Genomic DNA, 26,583 nt, shown 5'->3' on the forward strand with positions numbered 1-26,583 from the left:
TTTTCCCCCTTCCTTGCTACCATGTTAAGTCGTCTAGTTCATCATTTTCCCTCTTTTTCTGTCATGTTGTTACCTACCTGCATGTCATCTCTCTTCCTTTTGTCTGCTGTGGCCTTGCTGCTGAGGCCTCTTCTCTCTGTCATTTTTTTCATCCCTCTGTACTGTCACTTCCAGCTCTTTGTCATCATCTAATTTCTGTCCCCTCAGCTTGGTGGTGTCTGTTAGTTTTTGTCCTTTCACTGCAGTTTCTTGTAACTTTTATTTAAACTCACCACTTGTCAACACAATGCCTTAATAGGGGGAGAACTGCATTTAAATAGCAAGGCAGTTCTTCCCTATGTGCCTCAAGGAGTTAAAAAGGGAGACTTGACTTGTTCAGCAGTATTGATGTCAGTGCCCTTAATTTTACATTATTTATGCTGATTTATTGACTAGGAGATTGCTTTAACAGAATATTTGCTCAAGGTCTTCTTGATTTCTTATTGTAGGTCAGGGGTGATGCAAGTCCTGAAGATCTTTTGGACAAACAGAGTAATGGAAAAGCAGTTTTGCTGATGCTTATAACCATGGTTCTGTGCTGCAGCCCAGTCTGTGAAAAGCAAGCTCTGTTTGCTATTTGCCAGTCTGTGAAAGAGAATGGATTAGAGCCTCACCTTGTGAAAAAGGCAAGTCTGATATTTCATTTGATATTTAGGTTATAAATTAAGGTTAGGTTAAAATTAGAAGACTACCAGATGTTTTGCTCAGTATTGAAATTTGTTAAATATTGTAAAGGTATAACTAATATGGTACTTACATTACTGAATTAATTTGTCTTTATATTTAATGACTTACATAGAAATAGTAAAATTATGAAAGGCAATTGTAATGGCAAATCTTGTATGATTTGAAAGCACAGATGTGAAATACAAATAGGCTTTTATATGCTGAATATTGCAGATCTCATTTTAAAAAATCATTCTACCCAGAGGAAGCAAGTTTTCTTATATGGAAAATATGTAAAATAAATGCAGTGTATTGGAAGATGGTATGTGTCTTTGTGGAATTCTATTTTGAACTTCACAAGGGTGTATTGAAATGATTGCTGCTTATACATCAGCCTTTCACACCAGGAATTTTTTAAATGCACATGTTCCTTTTATCCTTTCTTTCTATTCACTGCTTGCTTCATGTTTTTGCACACAGTCTGTACCCTGCAAAATGAGTAGTGGCCATCCTTTCTTTACTCATATGGGTTAGTTGTAGTTCCTGGATTGCACTCCAGGATCTCCTGAGATATGGCAATACAAATACTAAAATGACTTATGCTAAAGAGGGGCTGAGTTACACAAATATTCATTAAAAGGCTGGAGGGTACACATGGAGGTGTAACATTGTCAGTTTGCCATAATACCATCTACTCTCTATGTTATCTTTGCATTATTAATTCATGCATTTCAGGTTTTGAAAAAAGTGTCTGACATTTTTGGCTATAAAAGTATAGAAGACTTCATGACATCACATTTAGACTATTTGGTGATGGAGTGGCTGAAAATAAATGATACTGGATATAGCCTGTCTGCTTTTCCTTATGTTCTTCTGAACTATACTAGCCTTGAGGAGTTCTACAGGTGAGTTTGCTATATGATGACAGTATTATTTAGATTTTATGTACAATTATGATACAGGGCCTCAAGTTGCTGAATGTAGCAATGCATCAGGATTTTGTTGTGAGGTGATGTATTGAGAACATTTGAAGTGTATTCCAAGCATCGTGTGTATTATATTTATGCAGGTAAGATTTTTCTTTTTGTGTGTGTGTGTGTGTGTGTAGCAGTAGCTAAACAATGATTGGAAGTTTAGTTATACAGTAGAGAAATGGTATTTACTATGTGATGCTCAAGGTTTTTTTAAAAAGTAATTTAAGGACATTTTGGAAATGTATTTACTACATGTAGGTCTTGTTACAAAGTTTTGGTTCCACACCTGGTGATTAGAAGTCAGTTTGAAGACGTGAAATCACTTGCCAACAAGATTGAGAAGGACTGGAGAGAAGTTCTGGCAGACTGCTTTCCAAAGTTACTTGTCAATATCCTCCCATACTTTGTCTATCAAAGCCATGAAAGGAGTGAAGTAGCAGAGCAAAGGGAAATGGCTTCTAAAGTCTATGACATGCTTCAGGATGAAAACTGCTTAGGAAAACAGGTATCCATTTAAAATATGTAAGTTGAGTTTTATGGTGTTTAACAGACCAGAGAGAAAAATGTATATATTATGTAAATAGTTCAAATTTATAGGTGCAAAAGTAATACTTTATTAAATACAAACTAGATGATTTTTTATCCCAAGGATTTCAAGGAGCTGTTCAATAGAAACTTTAAGGCAGAAAGGTGACTAAAGCATAATTTTTTTCATAATGCAATAATTTTTTTCCGTTCATTGTACAGCCCTGAGTTTCTCTGTTGTATATCTGTCACATTTTCCTCTTAAAATATTTTGTTAATGCTTTATGATGAGTCATCTTCTCCAAAGGCAGACTCTTATGTTCAGAACTAGTAATAAAGTGAAACTTTCTATATACTCTGGGAAAGCAGATTGTTCTACCTGTTGCTACCCTAGAGAAACTTAACCAGGCTTAATTTATGAATGAATTATATGTCATGGATGATGGAACAAGTAGAGAATCTAGACAAGTAGGCTTTCTCAGGAGCCAAAGAAGTAATTCTGGCTGGAATACATTTTTCTAATAAAATGCTATTTTTCTTCTTGTAGCAAATGGACAATTTATCTCATAGTAACTTGGCAGAGATTGTGGTTGAACTGTTGATGACTTTACATGAACCAGCTGGTACTACAGTTGAAGAAGGGTCTCATCTAAGTAAATACATAAGGTGTGTACTTGCAGATTTTCTAAATGCTGAGTGTGTTTGTGTAACACTGTGCATTAAAATGTGCCCTTCAGGCATGAGAAGAGGTAACCCTGCAGCTGAGAGGGTTTATTGTTACTAGTAGTGATAAATCATAGTCATACCTCCTCAGGTAGTTACTCCCCAAGGTCAGGATGAGAAGCTCTGTAATGTGGAATTTTTCTTCACTCAAGGTCACCAGTTGTGGGGGTGTTCAGGGGTCCCAAATGAGGGAAGAGACGAGAATCTTGACTCCACGTTTCAGAAGGCTGATTTATTTTTTTATTATATTAAAAGATAATGATCTACTAAAACTATGTTAAAAGAATAGAAGAAAGGCTTTCATCAGAAGGCTAGCAAGGAAAGAAATGGAGTGATAGCAAAAGCTCATGACTCTCAGAGAGTCCAAGCCAGCTGACTGTGATTGGTCATTAATTAGAAACAACCAACATGGACCAATCACAGATGCAACTGTTGCATTCCACAGCAGCAGACAATTATTGTTTTTCTTTTCCTCTGAGGCCTCTCAGCTTCTCAGGAGAGAAATCCTGGCAAAGGGATTTTTCAGAAAATGTCATGGCTACACCATAATACTCCATGCAATGGAAGGAATGAACAGTGGGCCAGGGAGTGCTGTTGTGTGTTGTTGAGCAGGACTGTTTGGCACTGCCAATTGACATGAATTCAAACCTAGATGGACTGCCCTCTGTAAAATTGGTCAGATTCTAGTCTATAAATTAAATTGATTTAATGGTTTTTAATAACTTGAAGTCACAGAGAGGGAAAGTGAACTGTTTCTTAGTGGTTCTGGCAGTGGCAGCTCGTGTCTTTGGTAAGGAGATCGGTTAGGCAATGCCAAATAAACAAATTCCTAATTAATAGAAATAGCCTAGTGCCAGAAATATCTTCATGTTTATTACCTTTTCTGTCTTTGTTTTTGTCCTAAAATATCCATATTTGCATAATAGTTTTCCAGATTTTTATGTTCAGATACAAACTTTTTGGAAAAACATTGCAATTTGTAAAGTTCTTGAAGAAGATACCTTTATTGTAAAAACAGTTAGTTGAAAGAGTCCAAAGCATTTCTTGGAAAATCTGCCAAAAGTTAAATAGCTGGGAATTTAAAAACTCTTCAAAGAATTTTTCTGCAGTGAGTTTATTAACAAACTGTGGTGTCTGCTTGTAAACAAAGCTCTTTTTAAGAAGGAAACGGTAAGAATAAGAGTGATGAAACTTAGGTTATGTGCCTTTATTACTACCATGATGCATTTCTTTTCTTCTTGAGGTCCCAGAAAATTTCACTCCCTTGTTTTTCCTCAACCAAATTGTTCCCACAATTACATAATGCAGAAGATTTAGCCATGAATTGTAATTAGATTTTTGTGCTAAGTACCTTAGATGAGACAAATGTGTGGGTTTTTAACAATATCATCTCTCAAAAAAAAAAAAAAAAGTAAAAGAATGTCTAGAAAGTACAGTTTTGAAAGCTACCATAGAGAAACAAGAAGCAGATACAAAATAAGATGCATGTCACTTTTCTGGATGCTTTTGATGCTTCTTATTGAAAGTAGGTATTTTCTAGGAATTAATGTGTTTATTCATCAAGACTTACTATATTAAATACAAGTGGTTTGACTTTTGAGAAGAAAAATATTAATTTCTTTTTTATTCATTTAGAGAACTGGATCCTGCTCCTAATCCTCCTCATTTTCCATCTTATGTGATTAAAGCAACCTTGGACTATATTAGCAACTGTCATAAAAGCAAATTAAAAAGTATTATAGCAGTTCTTTCTAAAAGCCCTGTAAGTATGATGATGTATGATGTAAGAAAATTATGAATTTATTTCCTATAGAATGCAAAATTTCTGTTATGGGTACCCTTTAGTTAAATTAAACATTTTCATCATTTCTATGTGAATCAAAAAACCAGCCTTAGACCCTTTTCTTTTCATTTGTTTGCCTCTTGAAGTGGAAGATGTCCTAAATTCAGGGACTGAGTTATATGTACTATATAATTATATTACTTCATTAATTATTTTATTATATATGAAAAATGTCTTATATAACTGTGTAAATTATGTAATTATATGCATTATATAATACATATAAAGTAGAGTAGATTATTTTAAAGGTTTTTATTTTAAAATCTCTGGGTACCAGTCACAGTTTAGAACATGGCATATTTGTCACATGTTTGAAGAATGTTCTAAAATCATTATACTTGGTCAATTGTAACTATATACAGCCTACAATTAAAATATAAAATTTACTTACTTTTACTTACAATGTGAAAATTTTATACTTAGGGATATTTTTTGACACTTGATTTTCATCTGTTAAAGCAAAATATGAAGACATAGGAAATTATACAGCTTTGCAATAAATCTTAAATATTTTACTGTTGTCTAAGTTTGTTCCTTAGAAATGTATCTGTTTAAAGTTACGCTGTTTTATTGCATATATTGTCAATAACTTCCTTTGCCTACCTATAAATAATCTAAAAATAGGAAAAAAAAATTCCTAAACCATGTTTTATCTAAATCTTTTGAGTGTAAAAGTTAATATTGCCAGCCGTTTTTAAAATGTTACACTACCTGCCCAGTGTTTTATAAGTTTACAGTTTTAACAGTTGCAGCCTGCTGTGCTGTGTCCTGTGAAATTGTGCATCTTGCACACATGAACATTATGTTTGAAAAAATACAGGTTGAATTCTTACCTGATGCTTTCATGGCTTTTAATTGATGTTTCTCTGTTGATAGACATTGCCATCATTGTTTGGCTTTCTGAAAAATGGGCATAGCGTATCTCATGTGGGGGAATAAAGAAAGGAAAATGAAGAGGTATATGGCTTATAGTCCTGTTTGGGGAATTGGTTTCTCTGTAGGTCTTTTGTTTGTTTAAAGCAATAAAAATAATGAAGCTATTTTGCCCATGTTAGGTTTTAAATTTTTAAAGTTTTTTCTTGATATCTATATTGACATTATGAATAATTTTTTGTGCTCGTATTTTATTCACTTTTAGGATTCATTCCAGAAAATCCTTCTAGCTCTTTGTAAGCATGCTTCAGAAACAAAAAACATGTATAAGAAACACAGAGTTCTTATAATTTATCACCTGTTTGTTGGTCTGTTACTCAAAGAGATCAAAGACAGTTTAGGAGGAGCCTGGGCTTTTGTCCTCCGAGATGTAATTTACACCCTGATTCACCACATCAACAGCAGGTAAACAAAGTAATTATCTCTAGTTCTTCCTGTATGTGCTCCCTTGCTCCTGTAACCTTACATTCTGATATTGCTAGCAGATGTTAATTAACCTGTAAAATTAATTATAAATTGCTAAAATTAAAAATAAAAATGCTGTTATTTTATAATTTCAGAATTTAAACATAAAACTCTTACTAAAATATAGAATGTTTTGTGCTGGCCTTGTATTTAGATGTTTGCTATATTGAAGGTTTTGTATTTGTAGTAGGTTATCAAATTGCAAAAATAAGCAATGTTATGAGATTTTGATGATGGGGTGTTTAGGAATTTAAATCATATGGGAGAAAAATTAAAAAGGTGGGGTTAAGTGCAAAGTAAGCACATGTCAAATAAAGTGTGCTTATGGAGTTAATAAGAGTGTTGACATTTACATTCCATCCCTAAGTACCTATAGCAAAGTGAGAATTGTACACGTTCTCTTAGCTTGCCTTCGGACTAAGAAAACTGGTCCTTCACCAGGTTAAAATTTAAGTGGGATTCTTATCTTTTGCATAAGAAGATTATAGATACTTTCTTACTTGAGCTTTAACTTGGGGTTTCCCAGACAGTTATTAGCCCACATGTCTCTGAGTTTATGTATAAATTGGTTCCTTAGCTGGTTTGAAGCATTTCATACCCTGAGATGTTGAAGAGATGTGTGGATTGTAAATACCATTATTATGGCATTACTATTCTTATGTTGAACACTCAGCTGAGGCAGGGGCTGCTGATGCACTGGAGGGCAACACTCCCTTCCAGAGAGACCTCAGAATTCAGCTCAATAAAACCCTGAGAACCTGATCTGAATTTGAAGCTGACACTGCTTAAGGGAGGAAGCTGCACTGCATAATCTCCAGGTGTCCTTTATAACCTTTTTTTTTTTTTAAACTAATAGTCATTTTAGGTAGAGGAGGATTCAGAGAGCGTGTTTTCCATTTTTTCTGCTTCTGTCAAGATTGTTCTGACAAGCAATAATCTAAAACCCTTCTAGGGATTTTTGTTCTTTATGGTATTTATCTTTTAACAAGATTTTATTCCATTTTCTGAAGTGATCAGTCAAATTCGCTGTGTTTCTTTGTGTTTCCTGAGCTAAGTCTTTAAAGCTGATTCATTGAGTTGATAAATTTTGAAGTTTAGAATGAATTCATCCTGACTTTATTCTTTTTCCCTTATTATTCCAAGATGCGTGAAATGTTGATGCTCAAGACAGTGCCAGTTTGTATTTCTTTAATTCCCTTTGTTTCCTGTGACAGACCCATGGTAATCAGGGACGTTTCCATGCGCAGCTTCTCGCTGTGCTGTGACCTGCTGCATCATGTTTGCCACACAGCAGTTACGTGCTGCAGCGATGCTCTGGAGACCCACCTTCATGTTATTGTGGGAACCCTGACACCTCTTGCCATGGACCAGTCTCAGATTCAGGAACAGGTAGTTTTGTGGTGCTGCTTATGCCTTACCTGTTAGTTTTCCAGTTCGTGTTCACTGTTCTTAAGGCTCTATCTGTACTTGTGTTCAATTTTAATTCCTTTTTCCTATGCTTTGGAGATTTATATAAAAACAATTTTTTGGATGTAATACTATGCCTTTAGTTTTTTTAAATGCAATTTCACTTTTGGTACTTCTGTTTTGCCAAATAGCACATCAAGCAGCTAAGCAACTCCTTAAAAAACTCTGTGGATGATTTAATGGGAAATATGATGAAGACCTTTAGTACAAGGTGTCTAAAGGACAAAAAGGAAATGTGTGCAGAAAACAGATTTCACTAGTTCAGCTATTTATTTAATAAATGATAGTTTAAAAAAAATTTAGCACACATAGGGCTTAAATGGGAAACAAAGCAGTTTGTGTTGTGTGACAAGCATTGTTTTCCCTCTAGTGTTGCTTTTTATGTGCATTCTGCTGGGGGTGGAAATATAAGAGGATTCAGAGATTTACAATTAGTAGCTGTAGGTCAGAAGAGTGTGCCTGTTGCACTTCAGTCCTCATGTTGCCTTCTGGCTTAATCTGATTCCACTGTACCATAGGCATCTGCATGGTTGCACTGTAGCCCTGTGCTGTCCTCCTCCTTGTACTTCCAGTTGAGCTGGAGGGCTGTGCCAGCCCAGCTGAAAATAACCTGGCAGTCTTGTTTCACAGCTACCTGATTGTGATCAGATTTACAGTATGTCTGTGTAAACAGCTGCACATGCACATCTGCAAAGGCCACGTGTCAGGGTATCCCTGGGCAGGAACAAAGTGGGGAGGACAGAAATTTCTCTGAATTGGAAATGATGTCAAATGTGAAACCTTCTCATATCCTACTCCTGCAGGGATGCCCACCTTCTAATGATCACTTTTCAGTTCCTTCTTTTTTATTTTTTCTTCTAGCATTGAATTGAGGCTAGTTGATAATTTTCAGATAAATACAAGTCTTCAAATAAAACCCCCATAATTTAGATTTAAAACTTCTCAAAGGTGCTTGGATTTAATATCCAGTTGCATTGATTTTTAAGTAAAGCATAAAGACAATGTTTTTCCAAAGAAGGTATGGTACCCCATTGACATTTATTCAAGTTGTAGATAGGTTGTTATACAAATTCTGCCAGAGTTCAGTGATTTGGGTAGTAAGGTATGATATATAAGTGTTTGTCTAAATTCCAAATAATCAGCACTTTAGTGAGAACAGGAAAGTCCTAATAACTCCGGAAATGCTTGGGTGCAGTGTGTTGTTAAATCTTTGTGAATATCATAGAGATCATATTGGCCAGCATTTGAAATCAACTTCCTCAAAAGACAGAGCAAACTGCAGGCTGGGATAGTAAAAGCTTTGATTTCTGTTTGGAAGGAGGAAGAGCAGAAATGCTCCACCGTTTTAGAATGTATCTGTGATTTCCCCAAGCCTCTAACAATCTTACAGCTTTTAACAATGTAAATAAATTATCTTACTAGTTTAATGAAACTTAGAGAAATACAAACTTTATAACCTGAATAAGAAATACAGCTCAAAAATGTTCCTCTGTCTTTTTTGGTTTTCATTTACTTTTTATGTTCAGGTCCTAGGCTTGTTGAAATACCTGGTGATAGAAAATAAGGATAATGAATGTCTGTACCAAGCAATCAAGTGCTTAGATCCTTTTCCTGAATACCCTGCTTTTAAAGACTTGCGGGCAACTCAACAGAAAATAAAATACAGTAAAGGACCATATTCTCTTTTGGAGGTAATTACATTTTAAAATATATCTCACATAATGTTTTCTGTAATGCAGACTTTCCCCAGAAGAAAAATTTTCTTACTATAGTTTAAGTTTAAATGAGACACGTGGATTCTTTTATTGCTGGTTTCAGCCACGGAGATACTTGTAGGTCTCCATTTTTACTTGGAATCCTTATTGTGAAAACTTGCTTAGAGCCCCTTCTGTACCTGAAGCCTTTACTTGTATGCTGTATGTGCTTAATACAGTGTTGTTTTGCAGGAAATTAATCACTTTCTCTCAGTTGGGGTTTGTGATTCACTGCCCTTGACACGGCTTGAAGGACTCTATGATTTACGCAAAAAGTTGGAACAGTATAAAGATCAGATGAAGGATCTCCTGAAAATTTTCCAGGGTACTGATGTCTGATTATGTGTTTTATTTCTTTTCCACCTGGTGTTAGGTGTTTAGTGATGTACCCTATTCTAATTTGACATGGAAATATTTTTTGTAAAATTAACAATGTGATCAAATTATAATTTGACACACAGAGTAGATTGACATTTATGATTCATGCAACATCAAAAATATCTTTAGGAAAGTGAATCGTAAATTAATAGATGAGATGTTACATGGTAGAGAGGATAAAATACCCTTCAGGCATTTGGTATGGGTCATGTATGGTTGTGAGTGCCCAGGACAATGTAGAAGTATATTGATTTGTGGTTGCTTCATGCATTTTCTTGTATATGAATCTCCCTACTCCTTTAAATGAAACAAAGCTTCAATTTATTAAAGGCATGTTAGAAAGTAAAACTCTCAGAACAAATAGTAGGATTTAGTTTAGTTGAATTTAGACATGTGCCAAGATTGTGTTTCAGCCCTCAGTCCAGACCCAGTTCCTTCCTAGTTTGGTTTTCAGATAATTGTGCCAGACCATTTCACTTTTCTCCTCTCCATCAAGTCTTCATCAGCTTGTGTGCATGACAGGAAGATAAAACAAGATGATGTGATTAATTGTAAACAAGTACAAACTAAAATTTGGATAAGAATTGCAATGTTGTAAGGCTGTGGTGCCAAGTGCATTTTGGCCCCCACATCCCCAAATTTACAATTTTACAAATAACTCTCTTTGAACAAAGTTAGTGAAAGGGCAACAAGCTTGTGTGGAACAACTTCCATCAGAGGAGAGCCTTGTAAGATTGGAAAAGAGATTGAGTAGGAATAGATAGAGCTGTATGAACTGGTGGATGGAATGATGAAGCATTGTAGGGAGTGCTTACCACTTTTATCACAGTACAAAAACAGATTAAATAATCTGGGAGCAGTTACACAAGAGAAACCATGCAATTTCTTCAAAATATATTTACCATGGCACTTACTGCTACTTACTATGAATATTAACAACATAACTATTATATAACAATATAACAACATAAATATAACTGACATTAAAAGGAGTTAGACATATTTTATAGAGATTATTAGGTCTCAAAATGTGCTCAGGCAAACCCTGAGAAGTACTTTGTCTTGCTTTGCTGGAGATGGACTGGCAAGCTTAATGGGGCTTTTGCCCTATAATAAAATTCTGTTAAGCACTTACAAGTCTATTCTATGTATTCATTCTTTAAAAATGTCAAGTAAGCATAAAGTCTGATTCTAGGTTTGTACTCCAATCAGTACTTCTTTTAAAAGTGCTGCTTTCTTGGGATTTTTTTCTTCCTTACACTAACAAATCATCATATGTTTTCCTAGACCATTTTGTTTGGAATGTTTATTTTAAAAAAGGACCTCCAGCAGGGAGCAAATATGTAAGGAAATACCCGTCTTGAGAGTTTATAATTTGGCAGAGTTAGTTTGTAAACTGAAAGCTAATCAAATTCTTAAAATTTCCTGACACTAAGCCTAATTTTGAGGTATTCCTTGGGTTCACATTTAGAACAGAATGATGACATTAATTTAAGGGCTGTCAGTGGAGCCACATAGTATGCCTTCACTATTTCAAATAACATTCTTACACCAACTTAAGCTAATATTTCATGTATTAAATTATTATTTTTGTATCAAAACACTGAAAATAATGGCATAGGTGCATTCTAGTTTTGGGATTCTTTGGCTTATTCACTTGCACACACATTTTTCCAAGCCGTGGTGAATAAGAAAAATCAATAATTTAGTTGATGTACTGTTTAATACCATCTTGCTGCAGCATTAATAATGCATATTGACATTTGTAGGCAAAAGACTCTGAAGCAGTATTTTCTTCTAATAACTTCACGGTACAAATATACTGACATGCTTGGCATCTGTTTTTCTTTCTGAATGATAGAAAAGCCAGAAGATTCTGTAATAGTGAAACTGGTGGTGAATTTACTGCAGCTGTCCAAGATGGCAGTTAACCATACAGGAGAAAAAGCAGTGCTGGGTAAGTTAATTGGACCCACAAGTAAATTATGGCTGTCATTGCAAACACCAGACTGAAACTGTGGTTGTTCTCAGTGTTACTTCCCACTGTGCTTTCCACTTCAACACACCTGCAGAGTATGAAGGAAAGAGCAGGGAAATAGATTTTGGATTTTTTTAATGAACATTTAACATCCCTTGATAAAAATTATTTTCGAAGTCACTTTTTTGTTTTATTTTTTTTTCAGTTGTTGTGTGTTTTGATAAAATGCTTTGTCTGGAAAGCAAATGAGGAGCACATTGATACACATTTTTATGTAAAATGCAGATTAATTCTTACTGAATTTGCAGTAATAAATGTTTGGGCTCACACAGACTTCTGTTTGTATTTACTGTACCCTTTAGGCATTGAAAATGAGTAATTCTGACCTTTTCCATTTGCCAGTTTCTGGCAGAAGCAAACATAAAAGACATATCTGATATAAGCTGGAAAATCCAGAACCATAGGCACTCCTAGAAATTTCAGTTATAAAGCATAACTGTAATATTTATGAGTCTTAAGCTGCAAAATTTGTTCACATGTAATTTTAATCATAAAACTCCTTAAGTGATTATTTATAAATGCTTGCTGCTTTTTACCCCATAACAGTCTCAGTTCTAAAAGTAGGGTGAGACCTTGTTTTACTATGCATAAGACTACAGAAAGACTATAACATGACATGCATTTGCAGAGGCTGTTGGAAGTTGCTTGGGAGAAATAGGTCCCATGGATTTCTCCACCACTGCTCTTCAGCGGGCTGAGAATGCACTGGATTCAAGAGCAGCAGATTTACTTGAAGATAGAAAACTTCAGTGTGTCTTCATAATGTTAATTCAAATAAACACTGCTTTAACAGATAATTGGTGAGTACTTATTTATTTAGTTAGCTCAAAAGCAAAATAGGAGCCATTAAGTTGTACATTGTTCAGTTCACCGCAGAGTAACTCTCTGAAAATAGTTTTAACTACTAGCCATGTGCTTCTCCAAGGCTCAGACTATTTACCCAGTCAATCTTAGATGTTTCCTAGAAATTCTGTACTAGGATGCTTCTGTAGAAAGTCTCCTCTGTGCTGTAGGGGATAGCAGTGCTATGGAGTAAATACTCAGGCTTTGTTCTGTAAAAAAATATGCAATAGCACCATGGATGGTGGAATTATTTATCTTGTGTACTTACAAAGGTGGTTTTAAAAATCAAGTACCTGAATGAAATTAGTGATAGCAATATTGTGTATGTTCTTTTTTCAGTATTGATGTTAGAGCTGCTGCTGTTTCCTGTTTGAAGAACATATTAGCCACCAAGTCTGGCAATGAATTTTGGGAGGTTTATAAAAGTAAAGCTGATCCCATGTTAATCTATCTACAGCCTTTCAGAACATCCAGGAAAAAGGTACTTGTGATACACCTTATATGCAAGGCATGTGGAGTAGAGAAAAAAGAAATATCTATCTTTTTTAAAAAGTGAATTTGAAAAGATGTTTGAGTTAGGCTTTGATAAATGCCAGATTTGGCATCAATATAATTGAAAATCTGATTGCTTTTTTATGTCTTTCTCATTTCTGTTTTACCAGTTGCAGCTTTCTCTTCACGTAAGAAATTACAATTTTGACATTAGAAAGCTGTGTGCTTTCATTTAGACAGACAATTTTTGGTTACCTAATGGATAGTGTAATACTTTCTCAGCATTCCAGTATTATTTGTTGCAAAAAATGGTGGAAAATAAATGAGGAAAAAAGTGCATAATTAAAAGTGCATAAATCAGACATTTCCTAATTTTCAAACTTTTTATTTGTAAATTAGTTGTGATGCCTAATGTGACCTTGTTGATGTCACCAGTAAACTTTTAATTTTAACAATTTCAGATTTCCTTGGAAAACCTTACATTTGCATGAACAAAACTGATATTGTTAATCAACTGAAGGACCAGTAATAGTTAATATGTTTGAATGTGTGCATTGCAGTATGGCTTTTTAAAATGCCATAGAATTTTTGTTATATTTGCAATATGTATATTTTTCTTATAGTTTCTTGTAGTGTCTGCTAATGATACAGAGGCTCCTTTGGAAAGATTGGATGACACAAACCTGTGGATTCCTCTGGGGGAAAGCCATGAGACTTGGATCAAGCACCTAACTAGTTCAATACTGGACAGTGGAGGTGTGAAAAATGAAGTTCTCCAGTTGATGAAGCCACTGTGTGAGGTGAGCTAAATCATACATTTTTACATGTATGTGTGCTGTCATACACAAAAAATGTGATTACTCATCTTGATAGCAGATAGTAATTTCTGCTATTAAATAATTCAGGGCCTTTGTGATCATATATCGTGGGTACTCATAAAATATCTCAAAAACTCTGAAAATACAGCATTTGAGACATAATTGCAAACTTAGGAGAACTTTATATGGCTGCTTTAAGCGAATACCAGCATAACCCTGTTGAGTGGTTTGTGTGTTTTTTCTCAAGCATTACATGTTTGTTTGGGCAGTTGTGAGTTTGGTTGTAACCTGAGAAAGGAATGTTTTTTGGTTGTCTTTCTTAGCAGCTGCTGTATATTATTATTTTCTAGGTGAAAACAGACTTGTGTCAAACTTTGCTTCCATACCTGATTCATGATATCCTTCTTCATGACTCAGAAGAATCTGGGAGAAATCTTTTGTCACTTCATATCCAGAAGTTTTTTACAGCCTGTTGCAAATTTGCCTCATCCTGTAGATGTACTCCAAATTCTGATTCAGGTAATGCCATAATAGTTTTGTTTCAGCTAAAAGAGGAATTCTGGTTGTGAAAAAAACTATCTTCTGATATCACATGTAAGATGTGCACTTGTAGGCAGGCAGAATTTAGAAGCTTCTGCCCAACTGATCTTTTTTGATGGAGATGCCAATAATTTTGAAGTTGTTCATTGGCAGCACCCAAAAGTATCTTCTGTCTAACTAATTTTTTTTATCCATAACTGGATAATGTTTAGTACTTGCTGAATTTAGGTGTTATCCAATGTTAAGTGCTGCAAGACCGAGTCATGGACTGTCTTTTAAAATGACTGATGGGCAGGTAAATTCCTCTGTTACTCAAACAAGAGCAATAAAAAGCAATTTTCACCTGAATTTTCCCCTTGGAGAAGATTAACCCTTGCTTTAAGTATTGCCTAATATTTTTAATGGTCTTCCTATACATTCAGAAGACCTGTTCCATTCCAGCAAAATAAAAGGAAGTTGTAACCAAAAGAACTGCACCAGAGTATGCGACAGGCAGTGAGTTATTTTTAAAGAAAAGCACAATTTAAACAAGCTGTTTATGTCCTTTCCAAATAGATTGTGGTTGAATTTAGCAGAAATTTGTGTAAAAGGAAGATCTTTGTTGTTAGACACTGGGAATGGTACTGAGCTGAATATTACAGGAGCTGAAATAAACACAGTAACTTCCAGTTAGGGTAGTGGTGTATTTTGGTTTGATTTGGGTTTTTTTGTGCAGTAGTTACTGTGCTATATCTTCTAACTTCCTTGTTCAGTGACAGATCACTGAAAAAAAGTCTGTACAATGTCTTGCAGTCTCTTTACAGGCAAGTCATGCAAGCTTCAGGTTGCCAGAGAGGAAGGGGAACCCTTAGTATTGCAGTTTTTACTAAGAGTGGTATAAATAACCCTAATGATACTTGGTGTACTTCAAAATATTTTCTTGGATGCACATTAGCCTAGACTGAAATTCTGGAACAGTATTCTTTGATATTTTTGAATTCAGGTAACAAGCTCTTTCTACACCTCACAAATTTGTGTTCAGATGTACAGTGTGTTCCAAGAAAAATATGAAGGGATTTTTCCAAATTCTAGAAACTTGCAGTTAGTTCAACAATACCAGTGAGCAAATGATGGAGGCCCCTTCAAACACTGTGATTCATAGAACCACAATCACTTAGTTTGGAAAAGACCTCTGAGATCATTGAGTCTAACCTGTGGCTGTACATTGTCACATCAACTACACATTGCACTGAGTGCCGCATCCAGTTTTTCCTTAAACAGCTCCAGGAACAGTGGCTCCACCAACCTCCTGAGAAGTCATTCCAATGTCTAATCATCCCTTCTCTGAAGAAATTTTTCCTAAAAGGAGTTCTACACAGGGGATCTTATTGAGGCAATAAAAATAAAATAAAATAAATTTTAAAAAAAAGGAAAATAAATAAAGAAAAAAAGGGGACGACATGCAGAAGCTTTAAATGGAGTTCTCCAGATGAAAAACTGTCCTGGTAACAAAAAAATCCCCCAAAACCATGAAATAGCACACAGCTCATTGTATGACAGATTGTTTACAGATGAACTGGAGGTGCAGTAGCCAACAGAGCAAAGATATGTTAATTCTAAAATTGGAGTGATAGACTATCAATATTTGAAGCAAAAATTTTAGTCATCCTCAAGAATAATATGTTATCCTGTGAAAACAAGGAGAAAACTCTTCTTAGAAAATCTAGATAAATTTCATTCCAATCCATCAGGATCCAAATGGGATAAAACAAGCAGTTAGACATGGGAGAGTCAAATGCTTCTGAACACATTCATTTCTGTTTGTTGGAACACAAAAAATGCCCAGATACTTTTTAAATGTGGCATTTGCTTTCTTTAGAGAAAATTGCTTCTTCTGCACCTTACTGTAATGTAGTAGTAATCAAACCTTTGCTTGTGTGCTCCCTATTTCTTGCTTCTTGTAATTGGTAATTCTGAAATGACCAGAGGAATGAAGAAATTAACCCAATCTCCAGAACAACCTGGCTACAACCTGTAGCCATCTGTTTTTATTTTTTTTAGTCCAGAAGCAACACATGGAAGCATAGATTCTTTGAAAGTATGTGCCTGTATGTGGAAAGTAGGGGGTTTTGTGTAGCCATACACACTCTAAAATCTGCAATACAGTAATTTAATATGAAGTATTTCTCTGACTTAGGAATAACTTATATAGTGGATGCCTCATGGCAGAAGTCTGTTACAGAGATTTTTGCAATGGTGTTAGTTCATCTCTGAATTCTGTAAGAAAGAATCCATAGAAATAGAATCCATAAACTAATAATACAAAGATGATTTCATCAAATTGTGGTACAAATTACTATAATCTCATCATGAAAGGAGAAGAAATACATTTTGTGACAAACTATTAATTTAATTTTGGAAATGCAATTCAAAGAAGTTTTTAGTTATTTTCTTGACTGAAAATTGATTACTTTTTATTTTGTAAATGGATGTAATATGACAAAATTCATTATATTCTTTCCTTTGAAATATACATCCCAGATCAAGAAACCCATAATTCTAGAAGTTTGGATAAAGTATCTCGACGAGCCATGCTTGCTGTTGTTGATTACTTGAGAAGACAAAAGAGGTGAATCCAAGCTTTTCAAAACATTGCCCTAATTGAATTGTGACTGTTCAAAGACCTGTTGGTGCTCTAGATTAAAGAAGAACATGGTAGAGAACATGTTGCTTAAAAGAAAAGATATAGTGGTGACCTTGCATTTGTTACAGAAGTGATATGGCTACCCTTAAAGGGTTCTAACTATGCTGAAGGAGTTTTCTAAACCCTTTTGTCTGATGTACTTCTTGTAGTGTGGCTTTTTCAGGAGCTAAGATAAAGTTAGCCTTTGGAAAGCTATATAGTTGATACTGGATTAATTTTGTTTAATGCTGGATAAAAGATCTGTTACAGCAATATTAAAGTCTTTATTTAATCAGATCTGTTTCAGGTACAGTTTTTGACGACAGCTTCTGGCTAGATCTGAATTATCTGGAGGTTGCTATAGCAGCACAGTCTTGTGCTGCTCACTTCACAGCCTTGCTCTACGCAGAAATCTACGCAGACAAGATAAATAGGGACAAGCAGCAAAAAAGGTAGGAGGAGGAGTGCTGTTTGCTGACATATCTGGTAAAATGAATCATGTTTTGTGAGTCCCAGCAATGTTTTGGTTTTAGTTATATGAAAAGTCAGGGAAGCTTTAAAAATATTCCATAGGTGTCTATATGGACATGGAAAATATTTCAGTCCTTGAATGTGATCCAAGCCTCAAAAGAGTGTCATGTTCACTTGAAATCAGAAACTTTTCTTAGTGCTGTTGGTGAAATTACAGCCAGAAATTAACCAAGGGGTGATAGTAAACCCCAGAATGATGACTGGAATTCTCTGGATAGAGCTAAAAGGAGCTTTTCTTCCATAACAGACAATTATCTTTGTTTTCTGGCCCAGCAAGATCAAAGTATAGAACTAGTTTAGGTTTTGTGACAAACCACTGTCAATTAGTGGAAATATAACAAAAGTTTGGTTGTATGCACATAGATTAATTTATTGCTTTTATTCTTTCACAAAGGAAAGAACACTTCAGGCATTCACAAAAGCAATTTGATTTAATAAAAGATTAGGAATTACAATGTGTGTGTTCTCCAAAAAAGCACCTTGGTGTTAAAATCCTTTGATGTTGATATTCCCAGCTCAACTGATCACTTCCTCATTCTGATGGAGAGCCATACTGAATAACCTGGGAATATCATAGTCTTGCATTTATTGTTTGTGCCCCTTATTTCTTGAGTGTTTTCTCAGAATTTCTTTAGTTCTCTATATGAAATTTCATATTGAAACATTTCTTTTAGATCTTCCTTTAAAGCAGCTAAGAGTTTGACATTTGAAGAGGAAAGTCAAAGAACACCTATTGCTACCTTGAATGAAAAAAGTAAAGAAGAAACTGGCCTAAGTTTGCAGGTACTTGTGTGTGGTTCCTAATCTGAATGCAAATGGTCTCGTATAATTATAATTAACAGTAGGTTTCATCTGAGCTGAGGGTAGGTCTAGTAGAGTTCAAAAAATGTGTTTTAAAGTTCTTCTCATATTTTAATTCAAAGTGAACTCAGACAAATTAAATTGAGTATTTGTTCACCTGAAACACTAACTAAATGCCAAGTCTGAAATCACAGCAAAGCAGAATTTGATTCCCAAAAGAACTGACTTCAGGGTGGTAGCCAGCCAAATATTTTTCAGTTTGTTTTGTCACAGATATATATTCATTAAAAATCAGCAAGTGATGTAGAAGTTGTAATTATCAAAACCAAAGTAGTATTATCTCCCTCAGGCCTATTTGATATATCAAATCTGATCCAGTAGCCTTATCTAAGTTACTTCTTTCCATAGGTCATTATTTCAGGACTGTGCTTGTATAACTTTTAAGATGCATTGCTTAGTTGGTGTATCTGATGTCATTTACTACTGTTGCCTTTTGCTTTTCAACTAGCCCACCTAAGGCCCAGCTCTAGGTCTTTAAAAAATAAATTAGCATTGAAAGTAGGCCTGAAGAGTTTGGCTAGACTACATAACTTTTTTTTCCCTATCATGATAGCAGGCTCAGATACTACATAAAGGAAAATTATGCAGTGATGTTATCTGTAAAAACATTTATAAACTGATATGATTTATGTAAAACTAACTCAAGCCGCTTCTAAAAAATAGTTCTTTGTTTTGTGGTGCATGTTCTAGGACCTTCTCATGGACATCTACAGAAGCATTGGAGAACCTGACAGTCTTTATGGCTGTGGTGGAGGAAGAATGTTGCAGCCGTTGGCACGGTATAATTTATTCATGTTCTTATGGTCTTTAAAGGCATTGCTTTCATTTACGAGTAAGGAACTTAAATTGAAAACTTCTTTTTCACTTACAACAGGATAAGAACATATGAGCATGAAGCAGTATGGGAGAAAGCCCTTGTAACATATGACCTTGAGACAAGCCTCTCTCCATCTACTCGCCAGGCAGGAATAATAGAGGTAATATTATTTTGTAAGAGGAAATGAGTGTAAGAAGTGATGTTCATCATATTGAGTCATTTGCAGTGAGTCCAAAATTGTTTTAGGACTGAAAGTTATCTCTTTTTTCATTAAGTCTAGCCCATTATCATAGGCATCCAAACTGTGGATATAAGACAATTAATTATTTGTTCTGAAAACATTAGTGTTCTTAGTCCTCTTGTTATTCACCCATAATCCCCATCATGGGTAATGAATTTTGTGAAATACTTAAAAATAAGTATATTCAATATTATTCCAGATTTAGGCCAGCTCCTAAAATGACAGGATACAGAAAGTAATGTAGTTGGTTATTTTTGCTATCTCATTCTTAAACTACTCCACTATGAATCACTATGTGATTTTTCTGATACAATAGATGAAAAGAACTGATGTTTCTTTTGAATCCTTAATATGCTTTGCCTTTTTAGCCTAAAAATGTTTATACCATTTCTATAAAAATGTAGCATAAATGTATGTATGTTTCCCCTCATTTAATTTTCCTATGGTACTTTTAATTTCTTACCACAAATTATTTAGTATCACTGTTAAAATTCCGTTACAGTTGTCCTTCATAGTGTCTTGATGTGTAATCTGGTTAATTCGTCACAATTGTAAAGATGTTATGGCCTTCAAACAGATAGGAGTTATAGGAAATCTTTTCAAATCCTCATCAGGAGAAATAGTTCATTAAGAAGTAAAATTCATTTTGACTTGCCACCCAGGAATGATGGCATGGAGAAATGTGTGCTGATAGTTAATTTGGTAGTTAATTAATTTTCACAGTGTGAAAAATTATTCAAAAAATGCCAGCCTCAATAGTAATAAAACCATTTTCCTGGAGTTGCAGATATCAGTAGTGTGATTGGTAGTCTTATTAAAAAGTTTTCATTTTACCTGTAGAGTTTGTAAATAGTCATGGTCCTGTCTTTCCTGCAAAGGGTTCTTTGTTTTCAAAAGTAAAACAAAGCCCTTAAAAAATACCAGTTCAGTTTGATAAAGGAGGAAAATAAATTTTTGGGTAATTTTCTTAATTCCAGGCTTTGCAGAATTTTGGGCTTTCCCACACTCTTTCCATGTACTTAAAAGGTCTGGAACATGAAAACACTGAGTGGTGTGCAGAACTGCAGGAAATACGGTACCAGGCAGCATGGAGGAATATGCAGTGGAGCCACATCTCTTCTGTCAAGTAAACACCTTATCTTTTTGCTAGTTCTTTAAGCAAAAGGCAGTGGGGTCAGATCCAAGCAAAAAAAGACAAGATCAGAACATGGTTTCTGTAAAGCAGGTCAGCTAATTCATCTTAATAATTGAACTGAAAAGCAGTATTTTTCAGTTAGATTTGTCTTGTTTGAATGCACATCACTTTTTGTTTTCCTGGGAAACTGTACAGAGATGATTCTTCTTTTTGATTGTTCATTATGTTAAACTGAAATTTTCCATTTTTGACTTTGATACAGAAGTTGTATCTTTAGTATGAGAGAGGGATAGAGAGAGCTCTTAGTATGTAATATATAAGAAAATGGGAAATATTACTCAGTAAGCCACAAGAGGTTATCAAGTCCTGGATATGCAAACACCAGTATTGATTAATGGCTACTGTACAACTAAAACTGTTTGTCACAAAGACAAAATTGACTTCTTCATAGAGAAATAGGTTTTCATTTTATTCTATGTTAACTTTTGTTTTATTTGTTAGAGATGAAGCAAGAAGTCCAGGGTACCATGAATCATTGTATGATGCTCTTCAGTCTTTACGAGATAAGGAATTCTCTGCTTTCCATGACAGTCTTAAAGATGCCAGGTAACAGATTGTATGCAAATACTGTGACATTTATGTGCAAATACTGGGAGGGAGAGATGGAGGCAATGTGTGTGTTTGCAGTCACAGGTTATGTAAGAAAGGCTATCGAGGAGTTTTATGGGCTCAAATAAAGACTCATGCATAGAATAAAAAATATTTCCAGACTGCAGCTCAAAGTTTTTTAATCTCAGTTTGTCATCTGCATATGTAATTTGTGTGCTAATTGAAGATACATTTCCTGTACACACCCCTTATTTTGTGGACCTTTTAAGTGGATTTCAGTGTTGAGTGCTCTTTAGCTGAGTTATCACATGGATTTTGGAATTTCTGAGTCCTTACTGTGTTTTCCTTTATTGACAAACTTAATTTTTTAAAATTTAAATGGTAGTGCAAAGTAATTCTAGACTGAAGAGTTTTGCTGTTTAAATTCTCTTCACTGTATGGAAACTATGTTATGGATATTTGGAATTACTAGCTGAAATGAAATAAAAATAATCTACTATTTTTCTCTTAAATCCACAGAGTGAATGAAGTAGAAGAGCTGTGCAAGGGCAGTCTTGAGTCTGTTTATTCATTATATCCAACCCTTTGCAGACTACAGCTAATTGGAGAGCTGGAAAATGCAGGTCTGCTGTTCTCCAGGTGATGTTTTAAGATTTTTTCACACCACTTCCCCAGTTTGCAGGAGTTTTAGTAATCAAACATGGCACAAAACTTAAAATGGCCTTAACAGATTTTATTCATCAACATCTCAAACTTCATATTGAGAATGACAAGGAATTTAGCTTCACTCCATGAAGACAATTTTAGATTTTCTTTATTTCCAGACTGCCTTAGTTTGCAGTCTAGTTTAAGTTATTTGAAATCATGCCAATATAGTGTTTTAATTAATTGTTTTCTTTCCTTTATATTGAGTTCTCTCATACTCCAAGGTAGCAGTCATATCTCCTAGCTTCTGGTTTACTCAAGTAACTGAGTCCTCCTCTTTTAGTTTCTTTTCTAAAAATGTTTTCCATTTCCGTAATGACATCCATAGCTTTACTGAAAGCTGTTTCAGTTTGAATCATTTTCTTCATGGACTTCTATTACCATCATTATTCTTCCTAAATTCTTAAGATTGCTTTTTAAACACAGAAAGGTATTTATATCTGTCACTCTGTGCTATTAACATTTAATTTTCTCTGCTATAGGTCTGTCAGTTTAGTGGCTAATAGTCACCCCACAGTCTTTTCAGCAGCTCTGTGTTTGAGTGTGATTCCCTTTATTGATGGACCTTTAACACAAGTTTTTGATGCCTAATCAAGAATATTTACAGAGGAGTAGTTCACCTGAGTGTTGTTGTACTTCATGCTTGTTAAAACTGGAAGGCTTCCAGTTTAGTCTGCATATGGTAACCATTGTGGGGTTTTATCACTATTTCTTGAAGTGTAGGTTTTGAACTTTCTCAGCAGTTTACTTTTTACCCATCTTGCATTTCATTGATATATACTGAAAATTAATAACAAGTCTTTTTTCTTTTGGGAACGATTGCAGATCTGTTACTACTCAACAACTGAATGACATTTATTTGAAATGGCAGAGACAGTCCCAGCTTCTCAAAGACAGTGACTTCCATTTCCAGGAGCCTGTCATGGCTCTGCGCACTGTAATTTTGGAGATCTTGCTTGAAAAGGAGAGTGAAAACACCAAAAGAGAATGTATAAAAGACCTCCTCACCAAGCATCTGGTGGAGCTCTCTAGATTGGCAAGAACTGCTAAAAATACTCAGGTAACAAATTTCAGGAAAGACCAGGAACAGATGTTTAGTTGTTTTTAGTTTATAAAAGGACTTAATTTTTAACAGTACTAATGATTAACTGTATTCTAAGTTTATTCAATAAATCAGTCTGAGACTTAAATTATGTGGAATTTATTAATTAATTGTATTTATGAGCATGTTTTTTTAATTTTGTTTGTAAGTGTAAGCCACTGAATGAGGTAGATAATACAGAAATGACATTTTTAGTGAAGAATGCTCTTCTAGCTCTGTTTGTCATTTTGGTGCAGTTTTGCATATCCAACTTTCACTTGCATGATATGTTGTAGTGTTCCAGAGTAAAACTGCAGAGATAACTTCATTGCATCTCTGTATTTAGTGTCGTCTTCAAAGCTTAATACTCTCAAAACGCCATTGCACTGTGGTAAATCTCTTTCTGTGAATGGCTTCCTGGGATTTGCACTGTCAGTGGCTTTTTCAGTTGCTGATGCATTTAAGGCCCAGAGTCAGCCTTGGCTTGTTCTAGGTGGTGCATCTGGATCAGTAACTCCCTGAGAATTTACAGAGCAACAGCATCCTCCAAGGACCTCTACAGAAAACAGTTCCAGATAAATACAGAACCTGGAAAGGTGTTTAACACTTCACATATACAAAACTAAATTAAACTTTGATTCACTATTTGCTATTTCACACATCACTATTCATAAAACTCTTTTTATGAATAGTGATGAAATCAGTAGAACAGTGCTGTCTTTGATTTAATGAATTTGCAGAGGCACTTTACTCAGTGCCTCTGAAGCTGTTGGGAGAATCATTTCAGATATTTTTGTCTCATGCCTGCCCAGCCACCAGCACTGTGACAGTGAGTAGTCTGTAAAAGCCTCAAGTTTGTTAAAAACATAGTTTGTTCCTTGTGCTGTCGTAGTCATACTAAGTAGTGAGGATGGTACTTTACCAGTGATATGTGTGAAGATGCAGGCATGCTAAAGAATTAGTATATGCTGGTGCCAGTTTTATAATTTTTTTTCTGTGGTCTGTAATAATGTATGTAATGCATGTAATAATGTAATAATAATTGCTAAGCTGTAAATCCATTAATTTCGTAGGTACTGATTATAGAATTTCTCTACCTCCAATTTAAGATGTTAAAGAGAGATACTTTATTTTAGAGTTTGTGAGGTTTGACTCCATTCTATTCTTGTTGCAAATCAGGATTTTCTGCAAGTATATAGAAAAATAATTTCACATCTTTGCTGCAAATAATTTTTTTATTTGGATGGGCAGATTATGCTGTACAAATAGAGAAAATTGAGAGAGCGCCTAAAAACAAAACTTGCTGTGAGGTACAGGTATTTTACTTAAAAAATTGTTCATTATTATTTTTCCATTTCCAGCTTCCGGAAAGAGCTATGTTTCAAATCAAACAACACAATCCAAATGGAAATGGAGTTTCTGAATGGCAACTTGAAGAAGCTCAGGTTTTCTGGGCTAAAAAGGAAGAGAGTCTTGCACTGAATATACTTAAATCAATGATAAAAAAATTAGATGCAGATTGGTTTCAGGTATGTATTACATAATGTCTGAACTTACAGGAATTAAATTATTTAAGATCCTAATTCCACTCTCAGAAGTTTTCCCTTAGAAGAAAATTGAAAGCCCCTCTGCAATATTAAATACTAAATCTGGATTGTACTCCCAAAATGTCTGAAAGCAAAAAAAACTGCGTTAGCAAATCTCGTTAGGGGTTTTCAAAGAGAGTCTGTAAGATTGGCGAATGTAAGAATTCATTATTCATAGTCCAACACTAAACCATGTCCCTAAGCACCACATGTATATGTCTTTCATATCCCTTTTAAACAGGGATGGTGACTCCACCACTTCCTTGGGCAGCCTGTTCCAATGCTTGACAATCCCTTTAGTGATTAATATCCAATCTAAACCTCCCCTGGTGCAATTTGAGGCAATTTCCTCTTGTCCTACTGCTTGTAGCCTCAGACAACAGACCAGCCCCCACCTGGCTGCACCCTCCTGTCAGGCAGCTGCAGAGAGTGCTGAGGGCCCCCTGAGCCTCCTTCTCTCCAGGCTGAACACCCCCAGCTCCCTCAGCTGCCCCTCACAGCACTTGTGCTCCAGACCCTTCCCCAGCTCCGTTGCCCTTCCCTGGACACGCTCCAGCCCCTCAATGTCTCTCTGGCACTGAGGGGCCCAGAACTGAGCACAGGATTGGAGCTGTGGCCTCAGCAGTGCTGGGTACAGGGGGACGGTCCCTGCCCTGCTCCTGCTGGCCACACCTGGCTGATCCAGGCCAGGATGCCATCGGCCTTCTGGGCCACCTGGGCACACCCTGGATCGTGTTCAGCTGCTGTTTGCCATCATCTCCAAGTCCTTTTCCACTGGGCAGCTTCACAACTGCCTGGGGTTGTTGTGACTTGGTGCTTACCTTGTTGAACCTCATACAGTTGGCTTTGGCCCATCAATCCAGACTTTACAGATTCCTCAGGATGATGTTTGTTAAAATATGGTCTACAAATACTTGACTAGAACTTAATTGTGTGTACCACTGTGGTAAAAAAGCCTTTATGTCCATACCTTTACATTTACCTATGATGGCATTCTTTGAGAATTTCAAAGCCATTTGCTTTTAATCCATGTATATTCTTAAATATCACTCTTCAGAAAAGCTGCATTATTTGGGGCCAAGTTTTCTGTACATACCAGGGCAAAATCAAGAGCTGTTGCTCTTTTGATTTTTTTAATCTCTCCATGAATCAGTTGATAGGGCCCTCCAAAAATTTTGTCCTTCCTTACATTTACCATGTCCACGTAAGGAGAATTTGTGTTTTCACAGCCTGTGATGTTCACATACGTATTTCACAGTCAGTGTTGCCATCTTGGTCACATGGTCTTTCACATGTACCCTATATTAGAAGTATTTTGCAAACTTAAATCTTACTGTACAGTTCAAGCTGAACATCCAGTCTGGAGAAAAGTCCTTTGGAAACATACTCCCATTATTTTCCCATAACACTTTAATCAGGTTTCCATCTGTCTGAAGAATTTGATGATCACACATGGTTTTTGTGGTTCCTGGCTGTTACCTATGGAGTTGTCTATGGTACTTCAGACCACATGGGGATATTTATGCAATACAATTCTGAAAACATGCTGTGAATGTTTAAAATTTTTATTACATTTTGTCATTGGTTTATTCTGCTTTTGATTGTTCAAGCTATCAGGTATTTCAAAATGTGCACTCTCATTTTGCCTCACATAGAATGTGAATGTGATTTAAGGTTATTGACTACTGTAGATGTGGATGGAAAATAACTCTGTGGATGCATCATGTGTAATAGGCCTCAGTGATTGAATTCTGTTCAGGGTTTAAAGGCTTTAGAAATTTCTTACCTCATATGTAAAAGATGTTTTTGTTTGATGCCTTCCACTCTTAAAATTGTTTTTTCCAAAACTTGCTTTTT

At 35.3% G+C, this 26,583-nt stretch overlaps 1 protein-coding gene across 1 annotated transcript in view; it reads left to right on the top strand.

Moving 5' to 3' along the window:
- Positions 1-26,583, top strand: part of ATM (ATM serine/threonine kinase) — a 55,521-nt gene that overhangs the window by 14,283 nt on the left and 14,655 nt on the right. The window contains exons 23-46 of the mRNA XM_054271888.1: positions 489-665; positions 1,441-1,610; positions 1,938-2,184; positions 2,752-2,870; positions 4,563-4,689; positions 5,909-6,108; positions 7,383-7,557; positions 9,162-9,326; positions 9,582-9,714; positions 11,629-11,724; positions 12,434-12,605; positions 12,988-13,129; positions 13,764-13,940; positions 14,309-14,477; positions 17,019-17,106; positions 17,457-17,612; positions 18,366-18,474; positions 19,243-19,331; positions 19,427-19,529; positions 20,588-20,736; positions 21,247-21,351; positions 21,874-21,993; positions 22,885-23,119; positions 24,502-24,669. Of these exons, the coding sequence (XP_054127863.1) occupies positions 489-665; positions 1,441-1,610; positions 1,938-2,184; positions 2,752-2,870; positions 4,563-4,689; positions 5,909-6,108; positions 7,383-7,557; positions 9,162-9,326; positions 9,582-9,714; positions 11,629-11,724; positions 12,434-12,605; positions 12,988-13,129; positions 13,764-13,940; positions 14,309-14,477; positions 17,019-17,106; positions 17,457-17,612; positions 18,366-18,474; positions 19,243-19,331; positions 19,427-19,529; positions 20,588-20,736; positions 21,247-21,351; positions 21,874-21,993; positions 22,885-23,119; positions 24,502-24,669 (3,591 nt within the window). The remainder of the gene's footprint in view (positions 1-488; positions 666-1,440; positions 1,611-1,937; positions 2,185-2,751; positions 2,871-4,562; positions 4,690-5,908; positions 6,109-7,382; positions 7,558-9,161; positions 9,327-9,581; positions 9,715-11,628; positions 11,725-12,433; positions 12,606-12,987; positions 13,130-13,763; positions 13,941-14,308; positions 14,478-17,018; positions 17,107-17,456; positions 17,613-18,365; positions 18,475-19,242; positions 19,332-19,426; positions 19,530-20,587; positions 20,737-21,246; positions 21,352-21,873; positions 21,994-22,884; positions 23,120-24,501; positions 24,670-26,583) is intronic.

Source organism: Melozone crissalis, unplaced genomic scaffold (assembly GCF_028551555.1).
Source record: "Melozone crissalis strain CALT ecotype California unplaced genomic scaffold, PUWL_Pcris_2 ptg000013l_1, whole genome shotgun sequence".
In the NCBI taxonomy this organism is placed as follows: Eukaryota; Metazoa; Chordata; class Aves; order Passeriformes; family Passerellidae; genus Melozone; species Melozone crissalis.